The following is a 21,841-nucleotide window of genomic DNA, read 5'->3' as shown; positions in this document are numbered from 1 at the left end:
AAACCCTTATCCGCACCCAATGGTGCATAGGGCACTGCATCATATAAACGCAGTGTTATCTTGATCTTTAACACATGAAAGAAAGGTGATCAGCTCTCCGCTTCAGGTACCAGTCCTGAGTAATATTGAATAAACGTTGGTGTGAAAAAATCACTTTAATTTTTTTTTACCCCTCCCCTGGGCATCAAACCCGGGACCTCCTGAACGGTAGCCGAGCTCGCTGACCATTACACTACGGAGGTGGACGACAAAAGTCATCCTTAGGACATTAGACTTTAAAAAAGTCTAAATAATCATATTTATTGGACACAAAAGTTCCGTTTGATGTAATTCACGAATGGAATTTAAATGTAAGAACACGCAATGTAATCAACACAAATATATTTTTTGAACATTGTTAAAAATGTCTATGGTATGCCTATGACCCTATGGTCATGCGGTCATGCCATCTATTGACATTAGTACGTAAACTTGAATGCAGCGACCATAGAGACATCTATTGGAATTAAATAGTACTACATTCAACAGATTCGGAACAAGATGTTTTCTGCCCTTGGTGTTTTGGTTTATGACAGTTCTTCGTGCTCGAAACTTTCCGATTGATTTCCAACAATAACAAACGGCGAGTAATAAAAATAATAATCTGCCATTTTACGTTCCGCGAATCGCATGCGAACTTTCCGAATGCAGGAATCATCGATTCAAGTTTGAAATTTAGTTGTTTTCGGTTTGTCGCGAGTGACGTTTCGCGGGAGAATAGTTGAAAATGGCTAGAGAAAATAATAATTCGATGTACGTGTACGAAATACCGTACATGGAAAGAAAACAATTGTGTCGCATTTTGGATTTGAATAACGATTGGAAGGATTTGGGAGGGCTTCACATGGGATATCAAGTATTTGACATACAGGTTAGATACAAAAACTTTCTTTATACTTTGGAAAAACCCCTTTCTGATAAAATTATCAACTCACAAAATAATGACATAGGTGATTGTTTATTGTTCTTACGTTCGGGTGTTACATTCGTTCTAAATGGTCAATAATGAAATGTTATCGAGAAAATTTTCTTATTAGCACATTTATGTTTTTATTGAATGAGTCAACATCTCATATTTTAATATTATTTTTATGGATGGTTTTCCTTATTTATTTTTCGTGTTATGTATGAATTTTTAACATGTTATTTTTCATGTTTGCTACTTTATGGAATTTAACATTTAAATATTATATATTTTTTTGAATTTTTGACTAGAATACGAAAACAGTTGACAGATCTCTATGTTTAATTTAAAATATTAATTTTCTGAACTGTTTGAGTAAATGAATACTAAGTTAATGTTTAGGTTGTGGTCCTGTGTTCATAGACTGCAAAGTCAGGGTTAGATGGTTAGTTTCCCATTCTGCCACAACTTGATTCACATTTTCAACCAACAATATATCACAGGGTCTTAAACACTGTCCTATTCAAATTTTCTTCTTTTTCTGACCCTCATCCACATAGATGTCGTCATAAGAGCATCATCAACCATGTGGGGTAAGGTGATCTGTCCTGTATAGCATTTACTATAATATATATATATAGTCCGGGGTATATAAAGAAAAATATAAATGTTTGTTTCATTCAAAATTTGATCTAAAGTTATTCACCGATTGCTTTGAATTTTTGAGACAATATCTATGTAAATGAAAATGTAACAAATGAAAGATTTTTTATCGCAATGGCAGCGCCATCTGTTGAGCGTAATAGCAACTCACGCAATAACACACATTGCTTATGGCGGACAACATGCTTCTAGACAGCTGTTACCACTTAACATTTTTAGCGTTTTTAATTGCATTGTTGTTTCATAGATTTTTATTATTTTCATTGCTTTATAACAATTGTGGAATCAAATATAAAAATGTGTACTTTCTATTTGATTTATTTTCCATTTACCCAAAATGAGCCACAGCAACGCAAGGCTGGGTAGTTCAACTAGTATTAAATAAATTTTAGTGTGAAAAAAATCACTTAAGTATATTTATTTCGACTGGTTCATGCATAACTTGCTAACCATGCATATCAAAGGATTTAAAATCTTAACTGAGAATGAATATAAAATAATTTTGTTGGGTAATATATCCAAAATTAAACCAGGTTTATTTGGTTAAATTCTACATTTATTTATGTATATGTTAATACGTGACACGTTTCGTCTTCTTAGGACATTATCAATCACTCGTGTTTGATAATGTCCTAAGAAGACGAAACGCGTCACGTATTAACATATCATAGTCGTACAGGAGAAAGTGACTAACGAACAAAACGTAAAACGTTCAGGAGGGCCATTTAAGTCACCTTTGTTTGGCAAGAAAATAAACATCAATGCAGCTAGCCATTTTTAACAAGTCAATATATAATACTTCCAAGTTTAAAATCCTTTGGGATTTTTTCAGGGCAATATTAAGCTAGTAAGATATCAAAATAGTCAATGATCACGTGTTTGTAAAAAATGCACTGGTCACTTTCTCCTGTATGACTACGATACACATAAATAAATGTAGAATTCAACCAAATAAACCTTTTATTTTTTGACATCTCATCAAAGATGAAGAAGGATATGGAAGTCTGGGCATTTACGGGGCTGACGACCGTCATAGGCTGGTTTAAGTGATCACTTTACACACGTGTAACATTCACCAATTCTACCCATTATTGACAACCACACTACTCAAATTCTTGGAAGTTCTATATATATGAACCAATTTAGAAACCTTGTTCTTGAATCACTAGAACTTCACTAGAGACATCTATTGGTGAGATATAAAGAAGCTTTTTTATTAAGCAGAAACTCTTATATTAGTATGTGAGGTCCGAATCCTGGATTATAAACACACACATGAGAAACGCCAGAAAATACCATTTTCATTTTTATTATTAAGCTTATAATTTGACCAGATAATTTATTTACAACATTTTGAGTGTGTCCAAATACTTGTTCACAAAATCTGGATTATCTCCAATTACAGGAGTTATTTTCATATTATTTTTTGACATCTCATCAAAGATGAAGAAGAATATGGAAGTCGGACTTCCATATTCTTCTTCATCTTTGATGAGATGTCAAAAAATAATATGAAAATAACTCCTGTAATTGGAGATAATCCAGATTTTGTGAACAAGTATTTGGACACACTCAAAATGTTGCAAATAAACCTTGTTTAATTTTGGATATATTACCCTACAATTCAATATGGAATTCTACCAACTGTCTGCAGTTACAATAAATAAAATAAAATAATATCTTTACTTGATGTTTTCCACTCATAAATTTGCTCATATGCTGATTCATAGTAGAAAGGAGAAAGTGTTGGAAGAGTTATAAAGGAGGTCAGGAAGTAAATCTTGTTATTAATGGTACGTTGAACTGGTATAGGAGGTGAATGGCCACCTTTACATCACAACTCAACTATGAGGGGATTTTAAAGATATCCTAGAAGTGAGAACTACATTGCATATATTCTTCATCAGAAATCATCAACTAAATATTAAAACTTAATTCTTTGCTGACCGCACAATTTCGCTGCAAACTTATGCTTGAAATTGCATGTTTTTTTGCAAAAACCACCGTGTATCATTATACTCCTTACGCAAATATCATAAAATACGTTCAGTTTGCTTTGCGCTCTCCAGAAATTGATATATTAACATAATAATATAAATATGTCCTCGTATTGTGCTAAAAACCTGAAATCTCAAATGCCAAAAGTCGCTAAAAGTTATTAGTCATCATTACGCCTACATAGCATTAATAATGCTTCATAAAAACACATATTCTGCAACAACCAGAACATCTTAAAAATAAACTGGTTTAAAGGATCCGCCTCCGTAGTGTAATGGTCAGCACGCTCGGTCACTGTACTGGAGGTCCCGGGCTCGATTCCCAAGGCGCACAGTGTGTAATTTCGAGTATCTAGCTTAACTTGAATATTTTTCAATGTTTTTGGGACAACACAATATAATGTTTTTGGGACAATACATCCCAAGAGCGACATGCGGAGGCACTAACAAATCCCTAGGATCTACAAAAAGAAAAAAAGAAAAAGAAGAGAATACTTTTTTAATTTTGAGAATTAACTTTTTTTACTAATGTAAAAACACAGTACGAAAAAAATACAAAAAAGGAATAATATGAATCGAAAAAAGACCTATTTTTTTTATTTGTAAAAAGCATGTTTCTAAAAATATATATATTATTACAATAATTTATTCGCTTTCATCACAATCATCACTGTAATTGTCGCCATCATTGTCTAATAGAGGATTCAGACGAGAAGATAAATCTGAACATTTTAGTAAATTTTAAGTCTCAGTTCGGATTTTTTTTTCTTTATTTAAATTATTTAAAAAAATCTAACATGTCTGTTTATTTAAAAGCCTATCTAAAAATACATTTTAAATATATTTAACAAATAAAGTTTAAATTAGTTTATAAAATAAATAAATGCTATTTCACCTGTTTGTCGGTACAAAATTTAATTTAATTACTTCCAACATTTATCCGTACCCAATGGTGCATAAGGCACTGCATCGTATAGAAGCAGTATTATCTCAATTGTTAAATACACAAAAGAAAGGTGATCAGCCTTGCGCTCCAGGTACCATTCTAGGATGATATTAAATAAATATGACTGAAAAGTCACTAACATTTATTTTGACCCTCTTGGGAATCGGCTCCGGGACCTCCAGCATGGTAGCGCACTTACCACTACACTGTGGAGGCGGCCAAATTAAATTATACTCATAACTAATTAGTATTAACTTTCATGCCCAGCTGACAGTGATAAGGAATTTGAAAGTATTAGTAATAATTTTTTATTTAATTTATCTTTGACATCAAAAATTTTTGGATGATTGATCAAATACTGTAATCTTCTTACCTTTATCCGCACCCAATGGTGCATAGAGCACTGCGTAGTATTGACGTAATTTTATCTTGATCATTACTTACATAAGGCAAGGTGATCACTCCTGCCCTTCAGGGACCAGTCCAGGGTAATATTAAATAAATATAAAAGTGTAAAATCACTAATATTTTTTATCACCCCCCCCCTGGGAATCGTAACCGGGATCTCCAGCATGGTAGCTAAACACCTAACCATTACACCATAGAGGCGGATAAAATACCATAATAAGATTTAAAAAAATAAAATAAATGTGTTTTTTAATGGATGGGTCCAAATGGAATCCAAAGGTTTTCTATACTGGACCTAGAATACGTCGGGAGCTTTCAGAGAGATCAGTTTATAGACTGATGATTTTAAAATAATTTTAATGATATTTTACGTGCTATTATCTGGTATCATATTAGTAAATACCTATTACAAACTATAGTCCGCCTCCGTAGTGTAATGGTCAGCACGCTCCGCTACCGTTCTGGAGGTCCCGGGTTCGATTCCCAAGGGGGGTAGAATAAATATTAGTGATTTTTTCTCTGTCATATTTATTCAATATTACCCTGGACTGGTACCTGAAGCGGAGGGCTGATCACCTTTCCTTCATGTGTAAAACGATCAAGATAACACTGCGTTAATATGACACAGTGCCCTATGCACCATTGGGGTGCGGATAAGGGTTTTATTATTATTATTATATTACAAACTATTCTTTCTTTTTAGCGGTTGCGAGGCACAAAAGTTTTATCTATGTTTAAACAAATGTATAAATCAGTAAGGTACCAAACTTGTGGTTTTAACTTTATACGTTGGATGTTTCATTACTCATATCCTATTTATGATTTCTAAGAAAGGATTTACATGCTGTGAATAAAGTACATTGTTTTCCTGAACGGTGATCGCAACATTACACACTCGCATTCAACAAAAAAACTTTTTTTCCAGGAAGAACTTGCACTTTTTAAAATGTAAACAAAATAGACAATTTATATTCTACGCACATTTTCTCTTGTTCTTTTAAAATTACCAGACGAAATTGTTGATTCGTTTTATTGATGCAGACAGATACGCATAAATTTTTTCTAATAAATATATCTGGGAATTTATGTGCGACGCATATGAAATGAACGTCTGGTTTATATTAAAATGTTTACCTGCGGTCTGTAGATACCGAGTGAATAATTCACCTATATAATAAGTAAACATTTATTTATTTATTTATTTTCATAATACATAGATACATTCAATATACATATTCATTTCATAAACACATTTATTATACGTATTACGGCTCTTTAGGCATGGCCTGTGTTGAGCCGAATACTAACATGGTAATACATAGTTTATATATATATTTTTTTTAAATTTTTAATATATATATTTTTTATGATTAGATTTTAAACATAACATACAGGAGATACAAAAATAATTTATAGTTTAAGGTTTTTCAATGTGATAATTACACCTGGACTTTAATTAATTCACTTTCTACCTTGTCCCTTCCAATGTTAAGTAACCATCGACGGACACTGTTCTTAAAGACCTGATCACTCCTGGAAATCTTAATGGTTTCGGGCAGCAAATTAAATATTTTTGGAGCAAGGAATGAAAAATTTTTTTGGGCAAAACTTGTTTTAATGGCTGGGCCAATGTAGTTTTTATTTAATGCTGCCATTGACAGTTTAATGTGATTGATAAAAGAGGCCGTGGTTTTTTTTCATGATATTTTTATTAATACACAAATATTTCAAATACATATTATTTTTGTAGTATTAAAGGTGTCTCAACTTAATATGAAACATCCATTGTTCTTTTTATTTTAAAGAAGTTGAAAGCCTGAGCATCCCAGGGCTTATGACCTGGCATTTGGCTAGCTTTAGCGATTACTTTATACACTTGTGTAATGTACACCATTCTGGCTATTATTGAAAATCCATATTGCATTACTTTTTTTAAACTTGTATATATGCAAATGTCTCGGGTATTTTCAACATGCGGGTAGTATTTTCTATAGATTTGAATGTTTGGCTGATTGTGGCGCTATCAGTTGCGAAATTTGTGAAATATTTATAAAGCTTGCTCCATTTGAACACAGGTGAGATTCATTCTGAATTACTTTTCATATATTTATCAGGACACAAAGCCTGAAATAACATAATTTTTTTTAGAATTTTTTTTAAACCCTCATCCACATCCAATGGTGCATAGGGCACTGCATCATATAAACACAGTGTTATCTTGATCGTTAACACAAGAAGGAAGGGTTACCAGCCCTCTGCTCCAGCTACCAGTCCAGGGATATATTTATAAATATTAAGGTGGAGACTGACCGGAGCATTTCGTCGTAACATAACGTAACATCTCTCTCGCAGCGAGCATCACCGAGCATCCAAAACTACGGATGGAGCGCTCGGCTCGGTGTACTGACTGCCTGAATGCTCGCATCGTAACATGTTACGTTACGACAAAATGCTCCGGTCAGTCTCCACCTTTAGAGTGAAAAAATCACTTATATTTATTTGACCATCTCCTGGGAATCGAACCCGGGACCTCCAGTACCGTAACCGAGCGTGCTGTCCATTACACTACGTAGGCGGACACTATTTTTAGATACTATTTTTAGTCAAGTTTAATCAGTTCCGATCCATACAATGTTATTGGCGTCTCTCGCGTTCCTACCAAAAGTAAGCAAATAGAACGCTTATAAGCGTCTCCCACTTTCCACTAACAGTAAGTAAAAGACGCTTTAACCTTTTGACTGACTGCAGGTACATGTATGGCGGTACCCAGCACGCTGCGAATTTTACAACAAAAATAAAACCTTCTAAACATATCATTAAACTTACCAAATAAATGAAGAGCGAGCCAGTCGTGCAGTCATTTATCCATAATCATAAAATTAATTGTTCATGGTGCAGGGTTGTCACAAAATTTGTCATAGAAAATATGAAAACTAAATTATGTCAAAAGTAATTGTTTATGTTTATGTTATGTTTAATATTAAAAGTATACACACACACACACACTATGATTTAAAAAAATTAAAAATTAAATATCATCAGAATCGACACTAAAATCACTGTCATCAGATTCGGCAGTGACGGCAGCTCGGGGATTATTGGACAACCCTGAGCGCCATTAGTTGTTCCGACGACAAACTTATCTTTAATTTACCTTTAAAGTGGTAAAAACAAATTCCGTTTCAATTCTAAGTATGCAAAAATATTCTCAATAGATGTCACTATGCGTTTAATATATTTGTACATGTTAAATAATTGATTTTCTTTGGTAAAAGCCCATTTAAAACATCGCGTCTTAAGACATAATTTTTTGTATGAGCGGCGCTCCGCTCACAGAAAATTATGCGTCTTAAAACGCTCTTGGCAGTTTAACGGTTAAGCGTCTCCTGCATGTGTTAAAATCCAGCAGTTTGTATTGATTTATTTTGTGATCTTTTGTGTAGGAAATGGAGAATGAGAGCAGACGGTGCGGCTCTTCACCTACAGACCTGCTGTTGGAGCGCTGGGGACAGCAGAACCACACTGTATTGGAGCTGTTTGTGCTGTTGGCTCATTTCAAGCACAGGCCGGCTCTGGAGTGCATCCGGAACCTCGTGGAACCGCAGTACCATTGTCTGATCGCCCCCATCAACGGTAACACTTTCAAACCTTTTCGTGCTATGTTTTTCTCGGTCTTCCTCTGCTCCTTTTTCCACTTACATTCGCCTCATAAATTTGTTTACCGTTCTTTCCTCACTCATTCGTTTTACATGTCCAGACCATCTCAACACACCTTTCTTAATTTTATCGATAATGCTTATCTCAGCTTTGCATTCCTTCCTTATTTCACTATTCGCACATCTATTATACATCGTTTTGTCGCACATTCTTCTGAGAGATCGCATTTCGACTGCATTCAGTCTACTTTCATCCTTCTTTTGCCAACTCCATGTTTCACTTCCATACATTACAGTTGGAACCAGGACTCCATTGTGCACTGCCTGTTTAGCTTCCGCTGATAATTAATTTTCTTTAGTCTCTGAATTGTTTTAGCAACATATAAAACTGACTTTTTATTGAAATTTTTATTTTCTTCTTCGCGGGTCACAATCTGTGTGATGATTCCTTTGCTCCTTTCATTGTCAGTCTCCACCCGCCTTTATCCTCCGTTCATCTCTTCAACTCGTACCTGATACAGTGCAGTTGGAGATAATTTGGTCCATGTAGTTTAAGCGAGGTCGTCCTCTGTAGTTTGTGCCTTCGCACACACCCTCCGCAATCGCAAAAATCAGACCTGAGTGTTTTATATTATGGCCTATCCATTTGGGTCGCTGTTATGCTACTTCATTTAGTAAGCATCTAGACTCCCCAGCCCTGCTTAATACCTCCTCCCTACATGTGTGGACCGATGAATTTCTAACATGCGCCTGTAGCACCGTATCTCGAATGCCTCCAGCTGACCCCATTCTGTCTGCCCGATAGTCCACTTTTATTTTACTAACTGACAATTATTTTAACTAACTTACTAACCATCACGCCGCTTCCCCGTAGGGGTAGGCAGAGAGAATCGAACGCCACACCACTCTGTCTTTGCAAACATTCTTTGCCTCTTCTACATTCATGCATCTCCTCATACATACCCGACGATTATTATGACTCCTGACCCGGCCACTTTCAAGTATTTGACATACCTGATTGTGCCAAGTTTTCCTCGGTCGTCCTCTGCTTCTTTTTCCAACTACATTCGCCTCATAAATTTGTTTAACCGTTCTTTCTTCACTCATACGCTCCACATGTCCAAACCATCTCAACACACCTTTCTTAATTTTATCGATAATGCTTATCTCAGCCTTACATTCTTTCCTTATTTCATCATTCGAACATCTATCAAATATCGTTTTGCCACACATTCGTCTGAGCGATCGCATTTCGACTGCATTCAGCCTGCTTTCATCCTTCTTTTGCCAACTCCATGCTTCGCTTCCATACATAAGGGTTGGAACCAGAACTCCATTGTGTACTGCCAGTTTAGCTTCCGCTGATAGATTTTTATTTGCTTAAACTGATTTTAGTGCACCATTCACTCTGTTCCCAGCATTCACTCTCCTTTCTATGTCTTTATCAATCTTTCCATCCCTAGAAAACATACTACCCAAATATATGAAATCATCTACCTGTTCCAAAATCTCCCCATTTACCAATATTTCACACTCAATTATTTTTCTTGCAGATAATGAAACAACTACTGAAATGGAACCTCCCGGAAAACTAGTATCCTCTGATAACAACAACAGCACGTCAAACAATGTTCCTGTACACGTAAAATATATTGAACAGGTCAGTTGATTGATATATCGTAATTCTTCTTTTTCCTCCTATCCCCACTAAAAAGGTGCATACGGCATCTAATCCAAATGACGCTGTGTTAACTTGATCACAAATATTTAAACGCAGAGTCATTAGTCTTGGGCTCCAGATTCATAAATATCTTCTTCTTCATTCTGCAAACCCTTAACCGCACCCGATGGTGTATAGGGCACTGCATCATATAAACACAGTGTTATCTCGATCGTCACATATGAACGAAAGGTGATAAGCCCTCCGCTTTAGGTACCAGTCCAGGGTAATATTTAATAAATATTAGAGTGAAATTATCACTTATATTTATTTGACCCCCTCTGAGAATCGAACCTGAGACCTCCGTACAGTAGCATGCTGACCATCACACTATGGAGGCAGACAAATATTCATAGATATAGGAGTGGAATATGTTTGATGCAGATGATGTGAGTGAAGAGCTAAGGGTGAATATTACTGCTATTTATGAATGTCATTACATTTTTTATATTTTTCTTCCAGGGTGTAAAAATAGAGTCTTCAAGTAAAATATTAAATGGTCCAGTATACCAGAGTACCAAAACTTCCAATGTAAGTCATATAAATTAAAATTACAGTTAAAGCATTTACTTTGTAGAATAACATGATGATTCAAATATAATAAAATAAAACACTTAAGATATAAGACCACATTTTTGAGTTTATTAATTTAAATACAACTAGTTTTGAGAACTATAGATGTTCTCAAAAGTAGTCATGTTTTCATTAACACATTGTTGCCGGGCGGTTTTTTCACCAACCCCGACTCTAATTAGTATACTAATTAGGGTCGTATTCTAATCACAAGTAACCGTAAACGTAATTCCAATGTGTACAATGTTTTTTGGCGTCTTGCGCTCTACCAAAAATAAGCAAATAGAACACTTATAAGCGTCTCCCGCTCTCTATCAGTAGTATGTAAAATACGCTTTTAACCGTCCCGCAAACAATGAATTAATATACTCAATGAAGTAGTATTAAACAGGTATTTGATTTTTTTAATATTTAAATTATAGTTATGAGTAAAAATTTTAAGTCGTATAGTATCATTTCCAATAATTTTTAATAAAAAATTGTAATAAAAACATCTAAATTAGTGATTCAGTTTCAATGTTCTATTTTCTGGACTTGTTTATGCTAAAATTAAAATTGAATACACTTATCAATTATTTCATGATAGGAAACACGATCACCTTCATCGGCAGTATCGGATGGGAGAGTTGCAGAAAGTGCCGGAGCCCTTCTGATGATCCCGTACAAAGAGCTCTTCATCGCCACCCAGGAGTGGGATCCTTCTAACATCCTCGGGAAGGGAGGGTTTGGAGTGGTTTACAAAGGTAAGGAAACGCTCGTGATAAAGTGCCGCATGGTATTAGTATGGCTGATTCAATTCAATTCGATTTCCAATTACAGGAGTTATTTTCATATCATTATATATTTTTTTGACATTTCATAAAAGATGAAGAAGAATATGGAAGTCTGGAAAAAAAAATTCAATAATGGGCAGAATTGGTGAATGTTACACGTGTGTTAAGTGATCACTTAACTAAGCCTAAGACAGTCGTAAGCCGTATAATTGCCCAGACTTCCATATTCTTCTTCACCTATGGTGAGATGTCAAAAAATAATTTAAAAATTAGTTAAATTTGCGGACATTATTCATAAATTGGAAATTTAGAAATGTGCACGCTACACAAAACCTTCCAGCTTTACCGCTAAAATATACTAATGTCATTATCAGTACATATATCGACGGCCGCGCTTTTGGCAAGTCCAGAGTCGATATATCGATTCCCATCACTCTAACGGCTAACACGAACAAATATGATTTCGAATAAATATTATAATCTACTTATGTATTTTCATGTTTCTTCTTCTCCGTCTTATTCCTCATTGCTGAGGGTAGTGACCCTTGCAGAAGCAATGACTCTTCTTCAGTTATCCCTTGACTGCGCTGCACGTAGCGCTCCAACCACTGAGGTGCCTGCTGCTGCCGTAATTTGATCGGTCCATTGTGTGGGGGAACTTCCTCTCCCTCTCTTTCCCTTCAGGCCACCGATCACAACTAGTCATTCCAGGCTATCCTCGTTGCCACGCGCAACGTGTCCAAAGATCTGAAGAATCCGTTGGGTACAGATATTGGTTTATTTCCTTTTATTGTTATTTCCATGTTTAGGTGATTGGAAACATACGGCAGTAGCTATCAAGCGGTTGAAGAGTCCCAACGGTGCTGGTGGAGTGTCCGCCGAGAGCCTGCGAGAATTGAAATACCTGAACGCCTGCAGACATGACAATGTGCTACCACTGTATGGGTACAGTGTCGGAGGTAATTTCACCTATATCTGTCGGCAATATAATAATTGTATCGCTTGATTCCAAACTCTGCTCTAATGGTACTTTTTTAAGGCCCAGAAATTAAAAAAAAATAAATATATATATTTTTTTTTATGCCACTTGCTCTACGAAACTTATTCTACGAAATCCAAAAAAAGGGACTTTTTTACCATGAATTTTTATGGCCAAAACTTTTGTTTCCCAAACAAATTATGACTTGAGTACATACATTTTTTTTCTAAGTCATCTTACAAATATTTAGTCTTATTGTTTATAAAAACACATTTTTTAATGTTTTGTATTGTTTAGTATATTTTTTTAAAGCAAATAATAGTGTCCGCCTCCGTGCGTAGTGGTTTCCAGCTTTGGCTACCATGTTGGAGGTCCCATATTCAATTCTCAAGGGGGTCTAAGTTAATATAATTAAATATAACATAAATATGAAAAGTGTTTTTTTTCTTCAATTAAATATTTATTTGATATTGCCCTGGACCTGAGAATAAGACTGATCACCTTGCCTTGGCATTTGATCAGGCATCAACACTCAACTTAACATTCCATCAATTTGATACAGTGCCCTATGGATAATTGGGTGCGAATGAGGCTATATAGTAGTAAATAATAGTTTTTTTTCTTTATACGACTGCATTCTAAGAACATATTTGCCTAATTTTGACTATAGCCCAATTTAGAATTAAGACCACAAGTTTTTAATTGTTTATTGGTTGTTTTCAGGTGAGGAACCATGCCTTGTGTATCAGCTAATGTCGGGAGGATCACTCGAAGACAGACTCAAATGTAAAAATGGACAATCCCCTTTACCTTGGAAACAGAGGTTGCGAATATCGCAGGGAGTTGCCAAGTATGTCAATATAACAATCAAAAAAAAAATATATATATGGGTCTTGTTGCAAAATATATTTTTTAATGCATTTTGTGAGAGCTTCGCGGTACACTGATTGGTGCATGCAGCAGACGAAAACCAAAAGAAAGAATTCAAATTAACCAAATTAACCAAAACTAAATTTTACTCGGCTACCGTTCTGGAGGTCCCGGGTTCGATTCCCAGGGGGGGTCAAATAAATATAAGTGATTTTTTCAGTCTTATATTTATTCAATATTACCCTGGACTGGTACCTGAAGCGGAGGGCTGATCACCTTTCCTTCGTGTATTAACGATCAAGATTCCTTTTATATAATGCAGTGCCCTATGCACCATTAGGGTGCGGATAAGGGTTTGAATTGAATTGAATTGAATTGAAATTTTACTAAAATCGCTGTAACAGATTTCTTCAATGTCTCAATATAGTAACCACATTAGCAGTATAAAGAACAAGCTATGTACCGTAGAACGGGGTACTTGAACTTTGATGTGTTACTTGAGCCCAGTACAAAAAAAAAATTAAATCTGTATTTGGTCTACAATAATGAATGTGTATCGACATGATTCATTGTTTCCTTGACAGGCGATACTTATTGTCACGATACTTCCATCGATACCACAATCTAATTTTTTTTTGTACTGGGCTCAAGAACACATCAAAGTTCTACGGTATATAAAATGCATTCTGAAAATATTGCCTTCCTGCTCTCCCATCAAAGAATAATCACTTGTGAAAAGAAGGCAGATATAATTATTACTGTCAATCGAAATTATTTCATTAACTCACTGTCTCTAATTACTAATTACCCTTTTAAGCAGTGAGCTGCACTAGAGTATATGTAAAATAAAGGATGGGCTATCTAATTTTTTTGTAGATGTGTGCGTAGTTTAAAACATCTTCAAGTGTTGACATTAAATACTCATACGAAATAATCGAGTATAAATACCTTACCCGCCTTTAACCGGTTAACTGCCAAATGCGTCTTAAGACGCATAATTTTCTGTGAACAGAGCGCCGCTTCTGCAAAAATTACGTCTTGAGACGCGCCGTTTTAATGGGCTTTTACTAAAGAAAATCAATTATTTAAAATGTACAAATATATTGAACGCATAGTGACATCTATTGAGAATATCTTTGCGTACTTAGAATTGAAACAGAATTTGTTTTTACCACTTTAAACGTAAATTAAAGAGATCTTTGTCAGAACAACTAATGACGCTCAGGGTTGTCCAATAATCCCCGTGTTGCCGTCACTGCCGAATCTGATGACAGTGATTTTAGTGTCGATTCTGATTATTTTTATTTATTTTTTTTTTTAAATCATAGTGTGTGTATACCTTTAATATTAAAGTAACATCAATTATTACTTTTGACATATAATTTAGTTTTCGTATTTTCCATGACAAATTTTGTGACAACCCTGCACCATGAACAATTAATTTTATGATTATGGATAAATGACTGCACGACTGGCGCTCTCTTCATTTATTTGGTAAGTTTTATAAATAAACGCTATAACACTTTCAATAACGATATGTTTAGAAGGTTTTATTTTTGTCGTAAAGTTGCAATGTGCTGGGTACCGCCATACATGTATCCGCCGGCAGTTAAAAGGTTGAAGTGCATCTGGCTTAGAACTACCCGTCCCGCAGATTAGCACTAGCTGGGTGGGCTGGTAGAAATACTATTACCGTACAAAGTGTGTTAATATATTTGTTTGCTTCACAGAGGACTTCAATATCTGCACACAGTTTCGCAAACACCACTGATACACGGAGACATCAAGTCGGCTAATATACTGTTGGACACTTGTGGAGAGCCCAAAATTGGAGATTTCGGCTTGGCAAGAGAAGGACCCAACACTGATGAGTTCACACATATGAAAGTGTCAAGGTCAGTTGGTAAAATGTATTTAGGAAGCAAGTATCTAACTTTTTCTAAAAAAAAAATTTTTTTTTTAACCACTTATGTGGTCAACCTCTTGGAAAAAAGTGGGTCAAAAAAAGCCACCCTTTTATTCACTATTATGTTTTTTTTTATCATATTTTGAAATATAATAAATCACTATAAAACATAAACAAACAATATAAGGAAAGAAAAAAAAAAAGAAGAATAGATATATCTAGACTGGTGGGGGAATGACCCGAGCTGCATTCCGGAAAATCACTAAAAAGTTTCGTGTACAATGTGCCCGAACTGGATTCGGGCAAATCACTGTGTCAGCTAAATACCTCCCCAAATTCATTCGAGCAAATCACACAAGGGGTTAATATGGTTACAAAAGTTCAAAAAAAAAATTTATTAATTTTCTGGACATTTTTACTTTTACTTTTACGTTCTTAAAATTAATAACGCAGTTCTCTCCAATGAAGAGACTAAGCTCTTGTGCTTGGAGAGGGACTTTTACTTATTATTTCACTGACTTCATTCCGCTGTTCAGGGTTTTTAACACAATTTGATTGTATATTCAGAAATAACTAAATACATGTTTTCAACTGTATTTATGTTCCGTTTCAATCTTATAAAATTTGAGAAAAGTTTTTGGCAGGGCTAATAAAGAGGAATTTCATACAGTACATTTTCACATTAAGAAAGTGTTTGATGTCTTTTAAAATGCCTTCATTACGCTCAACAACTCTGCCTCCATAACGTAGTGGTTAACACATTTGGTTACTATGCTGTAGGTCCCGGAATTGATTCCCAGGGGGGTCAAAATAAATATAAATGTGTTTATACTTATATTTATTTTATATTTATCGTGGACTGGTATCTGAAGCGCAGTACTGATCACCACTGGATATTGATCTGTTTCGTGTGTCTGAGGGAGTTTCCGAAGCAGGAATCTTCAACTACTTTCATAATAGTCTTTTTACATTTTGCATTTGTAAAAGTCTAATAGTCTAATAATCTAGGTCATATAATCCGCGGGTTTTTGCCACTGGATAGTGTTGATGCCCATATATGTATCAGGCAACACTCACCCGATTGTTTCAAATGAATATGTGCTTAAAAGGTGACATTTCAGTCTACATTTTTTGTACAAATAGTTTTGTAATGCGTTGCTTATGTAAAAGTTATATTGATTTAAAAATGAGTTAAATATCTGATGAAATACGCTATGTTATGCTTTTTTACCATAAAAAGGGTAAAAAAGTTGCAAAAATTGCTGAAAATTTTGTGAAGTACATATACGGTAAAAATGCTGTGAGTGAATGAAGGACTCAGAAGTTATTTGCTCGATCCCGTTCCGGAATTACTTAGACTCAAATTATTCCAAGCTTGTTTCCCACCTCTACTATAGTAATTTTAATATAATTTAGAGTAATTTTAACCTATCTTTTTAGAGTTCACGGCACACGACCATACCTTCCCGATGAATTCCTGAGAGGGCGTCGTCTGTCTATTAAGGTGGACGCTTACAGCTTCGGTGTTGTCTTATTCGAGCTGGTCACTGGATCTCTAGCTTACGACAGTAGGAGGAAACAACGCTTCTTAAAGGATCATGTCATCGAGTATTGCACGGAGAATCCCACCAATATGAGTTAGTAAAGAATACATTCTTATATTTTTATTTTATATGTAACTTGACACAACCAGACTCAGGAATTTTATATTTTTGCTGACATAGATCAAGGTATAACTTACTTATTGTCTAGCCAGACATATAGACCTTATTTTGCAGATTAATGTTCGAGTAAATTTTTATATCTTGCATGTAAAAACTAGACATGGTTGATATACATAATTACAAAAGTGAATTGAATAACGACTTCTTAAAAATAAGTGATGCAATTACAAAAGCAAATTAAATAACGACATCTTAAAAATAAGTGATTCAATTACAAAAGCGAATTAAATAAGGACTTCTCAAAAATAAGTGATGCAATTACAAAAGCTAATTAAATAACGACTTCTTTAAAATAATTTGATACTTTGTTCAGTTTTTGAAATAGATCGTTTGAAGTTGATTACGCCAATCAGTGAAAAAATTTGGTTGCGTGTTATATTTTTCTAGCTCCTAATATATTTTTAGAATTTGATATAAAAATTTATGCAAAAGAAATATAAACTGAAAAAAGTAGGTACATATCGCCCACTCCTTTCAAGAACGTCATAAATCAAAAATTGTCAATTTTCAGTTGTGCATGTTTTTAAAGCAGCATATTTTTAACTTAATATTTATCCGCTACAGGGCAGAAAGTGTTGTTTTTGCATTTTTAAGAATAGGTATTATTTGATTAATTTAAAAAAAATACTAAATATTTTTCAAATGGAGAAAAAACCTTCAGGTTTTACTTAAAAGGATCTGTTGCACAGTAAAAAGTTTAAGTGGCTTGATATTTATTTTTAAAACATTGTATTTTATTTTTAAACTTTAAAAATGTTCTGAAAAATCAAGTTTTTTTATTTATGACGTTCTTGAAAGGAGTGAGCGATATCTCAGATTTTTTTCAACGAGTTATGTGAATCACAATTCATTGTTTTTTTTTCATCACATGGGGCAAAAAGTCAGAAGGATTACACTCTAATTAAATAAATAACATCGTCGGCTGAGAAATACCTAATAAAGTTGGGCTTTTAATACTTTTGACTAGTTTTTTGCTAGTTTCACAAAAAACTGTTTAAATAATAACAGTTTTGAATCGTGACACTGTTTTATATAGTTAAAAAAAACAATTGTTTCTTTAAAATGACTAATAAACAGATTTTCAGAAGCCGCTATGGTTAACTAAAAAATATTATTGTAGAATACCGTCCTTTTGTTCGCTATGCTTGTATTTGACTTGAATGTTATTGTATATTGTTTCAGGTGGCTTGCAAGATGTTAGGCTCATAGAAATGGGCGACAATGACCCCGACCTGTGCAGAAAGATGATCATCATCGGCATCAAATGCGTCCAGAACAGGGCTTCAGATAGGCCCCACATGGTGCAAATATGGCACGAACTAGTCGCTATCGCCACTGTCGCTCCGGATATCCAACAATTTTAAATATGAAATGAAAGAATTGCTCATTCACAAAACGTCAATTTTTTGTTTAAAGGTATTAGTCATCCATCCATACATGTCTCGACATGAATTTAAGACACGGAGTGAATCAGTATTTGCGCCCGTTACAAGTTGCGTAATTGGACAGCGGACCGCCCGGTTAACAGGTTAAAGGAATAACGCGCAAAACCTCTACTTTTAGAAGCTTGTCAGCAGATAGAATAGTAAGGATGAGGTAGGTAAATGTAAAAAATGCATCACAAACATCCAGACCAATTGAAAATAAATCTTTCTTGAATTTGTTTTGCAATTGGCGGGAATCGAACCCGTGACGCCAGTTTCCCAGTTGAGCGTCTACCCAACTACGCCACGGCGCCTGCCTGTTTGAAAGAAAGGTTATGAGATCTTAATCTTGAGAAAAACAATTATTTTATGTATTTGATTAAGTAACCAAGATTATATTATGCCAGTAAAAAATCCTTTTTATTCTTCAAAATATGCATTTATTGACTCGTTTATCGAGAACCGCTGTGTTTAACTCTTCAGAACTCTTAATAATCTATAACTTAATGAGTGACAAGATATTTATATATTTTTGTTATTAACCGGATCCACGCGGCTCGCATAACCGTATGTGTTTTAACAAAACATGTCCCATGCGCGGCTGACATAACCAATTGTGTTTTTACTTTGGTCCAAGTTTCGAACCTCAGTTCAACTTGGAGGGATTTTTTCATGGTGTGGAACTTTAGATAAAATAATACGTCAATCCTTGGCCTTATGACATCTGTTGAAATATCTGACTAATGATTTGTAACATCACAAGGATAAATAAAAGAACAGATCCCTGATTTTTCTTGCGGTCGGTAATTAGTCCGCGCCATAATCATGCCCTATATCTGTCTCACTCTCGACGCTACGCATCGCCAGCGGGTAAGAGTGACACACGATGCGTGCTTTGATTTATTTATGTTACGATGTTATTTGTTTATATTATGATATATTTCAAGAATAATGTGACACACGTGTATTATAGAGTACCAAAAAGGCACAATGAATCCCATTGAACGTTTTTGTTTAGGAAAATAAATCGTTTCTTAACTAAATACATGATAAAAGTAATCATTTTAAAAACGGCGAAATACCGCTGTGTACGGGCGTCTCTCAGGAACAAACTTGACGCGGTTAAAAGGTTAATGGCCATAATTACATAGGAAAAAGCGGTGCTATGTTGCCAGCATAAAAAAAGTGTGATAAAATGAATTGCATTTAATGCTCTCATTAAAAGATATGTGTACCTTTTACTTTTAAGTAAACTAAATGTAATATTGTTTAAGGTCGCCTTATTTTTTAAAAATACAAATGTATTATTTTTTATAATTACATATATTATTAATCAATTTGAATAAAATGATATTGAATTTTTAGTAGTTAATTGTTTTATTTCGTTGTCATGGTTATTTTCTTATGAAATGTGAAATTACAATTTAATTGGGAAAGCAGGCTGATATACTGAATAAAGTAAGTTGCAAAATAAACTTCATTCTGTAAAGATACAATCATTTTATCATCTGACATTGAGTGGTCATATTACCCGACTTATGGCAGTTAAAGAAAAACTTTATAAAATAAAACTACTTTGTTTTTAACCACTTTTATTGGTTCTTTTCTTCAACTGGTTTTCGACAAGAATCATGTCATCATCAGGGCTAAACATGTATTAATTCTAAAAAAGAAATATTCATAGTTACGTGAGTGGGCAGGTTTAAGGAATGGGTTATTAGGTTACCGTAAATATTATTTTTTCTTTTTTTTTTTTGAGGTCAAGGGATCCTGCATCCCTTATGTCACCGCGACCATATTGGGTCTATTGTGACCTCCCTCTGTATCACTGCCAAGACCGACGTGAGTCATGTAACTCACGACCTGTCTTGGTGGTAGGAGCTTCACCTTCTCACAGTCCTGTAGAGGTCCTCCAAGGATGTGACTTCGTTTGTGAGCGAGTGCGTCACAATTAGTGTAAGTAGTGAAAAAGTGGTTTAAAAAAAGTAGTTTTATTTTATAAAGTTTATAAACTGTGCCACAAAGTATCTGCGAAAAACATTCGAGAAAAGTAAAAGATAAAAGCCAAAGGATGTACTTTATAAACAAAATGTAAATTAATAAATTTGTAACATAAACACATATTTCAAAATACCAAATTTATTTTAAAAGTTACTACCCAAATACGAGGAAAAATTATTTTATTTTATTTTTGTACTAGCTGTACCCGCCACGCGTTGTGGCTCATTCTGGTTAAATGGAAAAGAATGAAAATAGAAAACACATTTTTAATATGTTAAATTTCACCTTATATTTCACCAACCAATGAAATAATGCAATCGAAAATGTTGAAAAAGTGACATCAGCTGTCCAGAGGCACGCTTCCGCCATTAGCAATGTTTAGTATTACGTGTGTTGCTGTCTTGTGTTTTAAAAGAACAGGTATTGAAAGGTAAGGAGTTAAAAAAATATATATAAATATTTTTTTATATATGTTTATTCTAAAAACAAACAAATTCCAAAATATATTCCTAAAAAAAAAAAAAAAAAAAATGTGTGCGAAGACACGTGTGGCCCCTCGCGCAGCCGGTTGCGTACTGAACGCGAGTACCCCCTTAATCTGAGACCTGATCACCTTGTATTGATAACACGGCTTCTGTAGGATGCAGTGCCCTATGCACCATTGGCTATCAAAAAGTGTAGGTACATGAGCGTGTGTAATATGAATAAATATTTTTTTACATTCAAGGTCTTTTAGGCTTGCGATGAAACAATTGGGTCGTAAAGCATTATCTAGAAAATTTGGATTAAAAAACTGGAGCGACGGAATTTGATCGTGTTTTGTATATAAATTCGGCGAACTTTAAGCTAAAAATGCAATAAACTCGAAGTCCGTGATCTCTAGTCATATTCCAGTCACGTAGGTAAAGCGGTGCCTATCGGAATTTAAGTAAAAAGTCTTCTTTTGATCCAGAATCGAAAATCTTAGCCAATACGGCTTTTTCATTTCGTTATCTTTCCACATTATCAATCCTAAATCGTCTAAAATGAGGCTAAAAATTCTTGCAATTTCCATCCAGCAAAATGGAGCGAAACAGCAAATTAAAAGAAAATCACAGAAACCAACCAAATATACCTATACGATATTTGGTCAATGGTCTTTGAGTATCACGTCGCTAACTCCATTCAAGAACGTCATAAATCAAAAATCGTCAATTTTCAGTTGTGCATGTTTTCGGAATGCCCTGAAAATGTACTATATCCCAGCAAAAGAGGCATA

At 34.5% G+C, this 21,841-nt stretch overlaps 1 protein-coding gene across 1 annotated transcript; it reads left to right on the top strand.

The window, feature by feature from the left end:
• Window positions 1–618: 618 nt before the first annotated feature.
• On the top strand, window positions 619–19,192 carry LOC148301316 (serine/threonine-protein kinase pelle-like). Its single transcript, XM_088273445.1, has 10 exons — window positions 619–910; window positions 8,401–8,590; window positions 10,167–10,273; window positions 10,796–10,864; window positions 11,493–11,649; window positions 12,489–12,638; window positions 13,382–13,508; window positions 15,259–15,423; window positions 16,875–17,071; window positions 18,341–19,192. Exons 1-10 carry the CDS (start codon window positions 767–769, stop codon window positions 18,520–18,522), a joined length of 1,488 nt encoding a protein of 495 aa, XP_088129571.1. The 5' UTR covers window positions 619–766; the 3' UTR covers window positions 18,523–19,192.
• The last annotated feature ends 2,649 nt before the right edge of the window (window positions 19,193–21,841 follow it).

This window comes from Brachycentrus maculatus, unplaced genomic scaffold, assembly GCF_059751285.1.
Source record: "Brachycentrus maculatus isolate JH-2025_06_01 unplaced genomic scaffold, ASM5975128v1 h1tg000577l, whole genome shotgun sequence".
Lineage (NCBI taxonomy): Eukaryota > Metazoa > Arthropoda > Insecta > Trichoptera > Brachycentridae > Brachycentrus > Brachycentrus maculatus.
The sequence above is the reverse complement of the archived record's forward strand: the minus strand, read 5'-3'. Positions and strand labels throughout refer to the sequence as shown.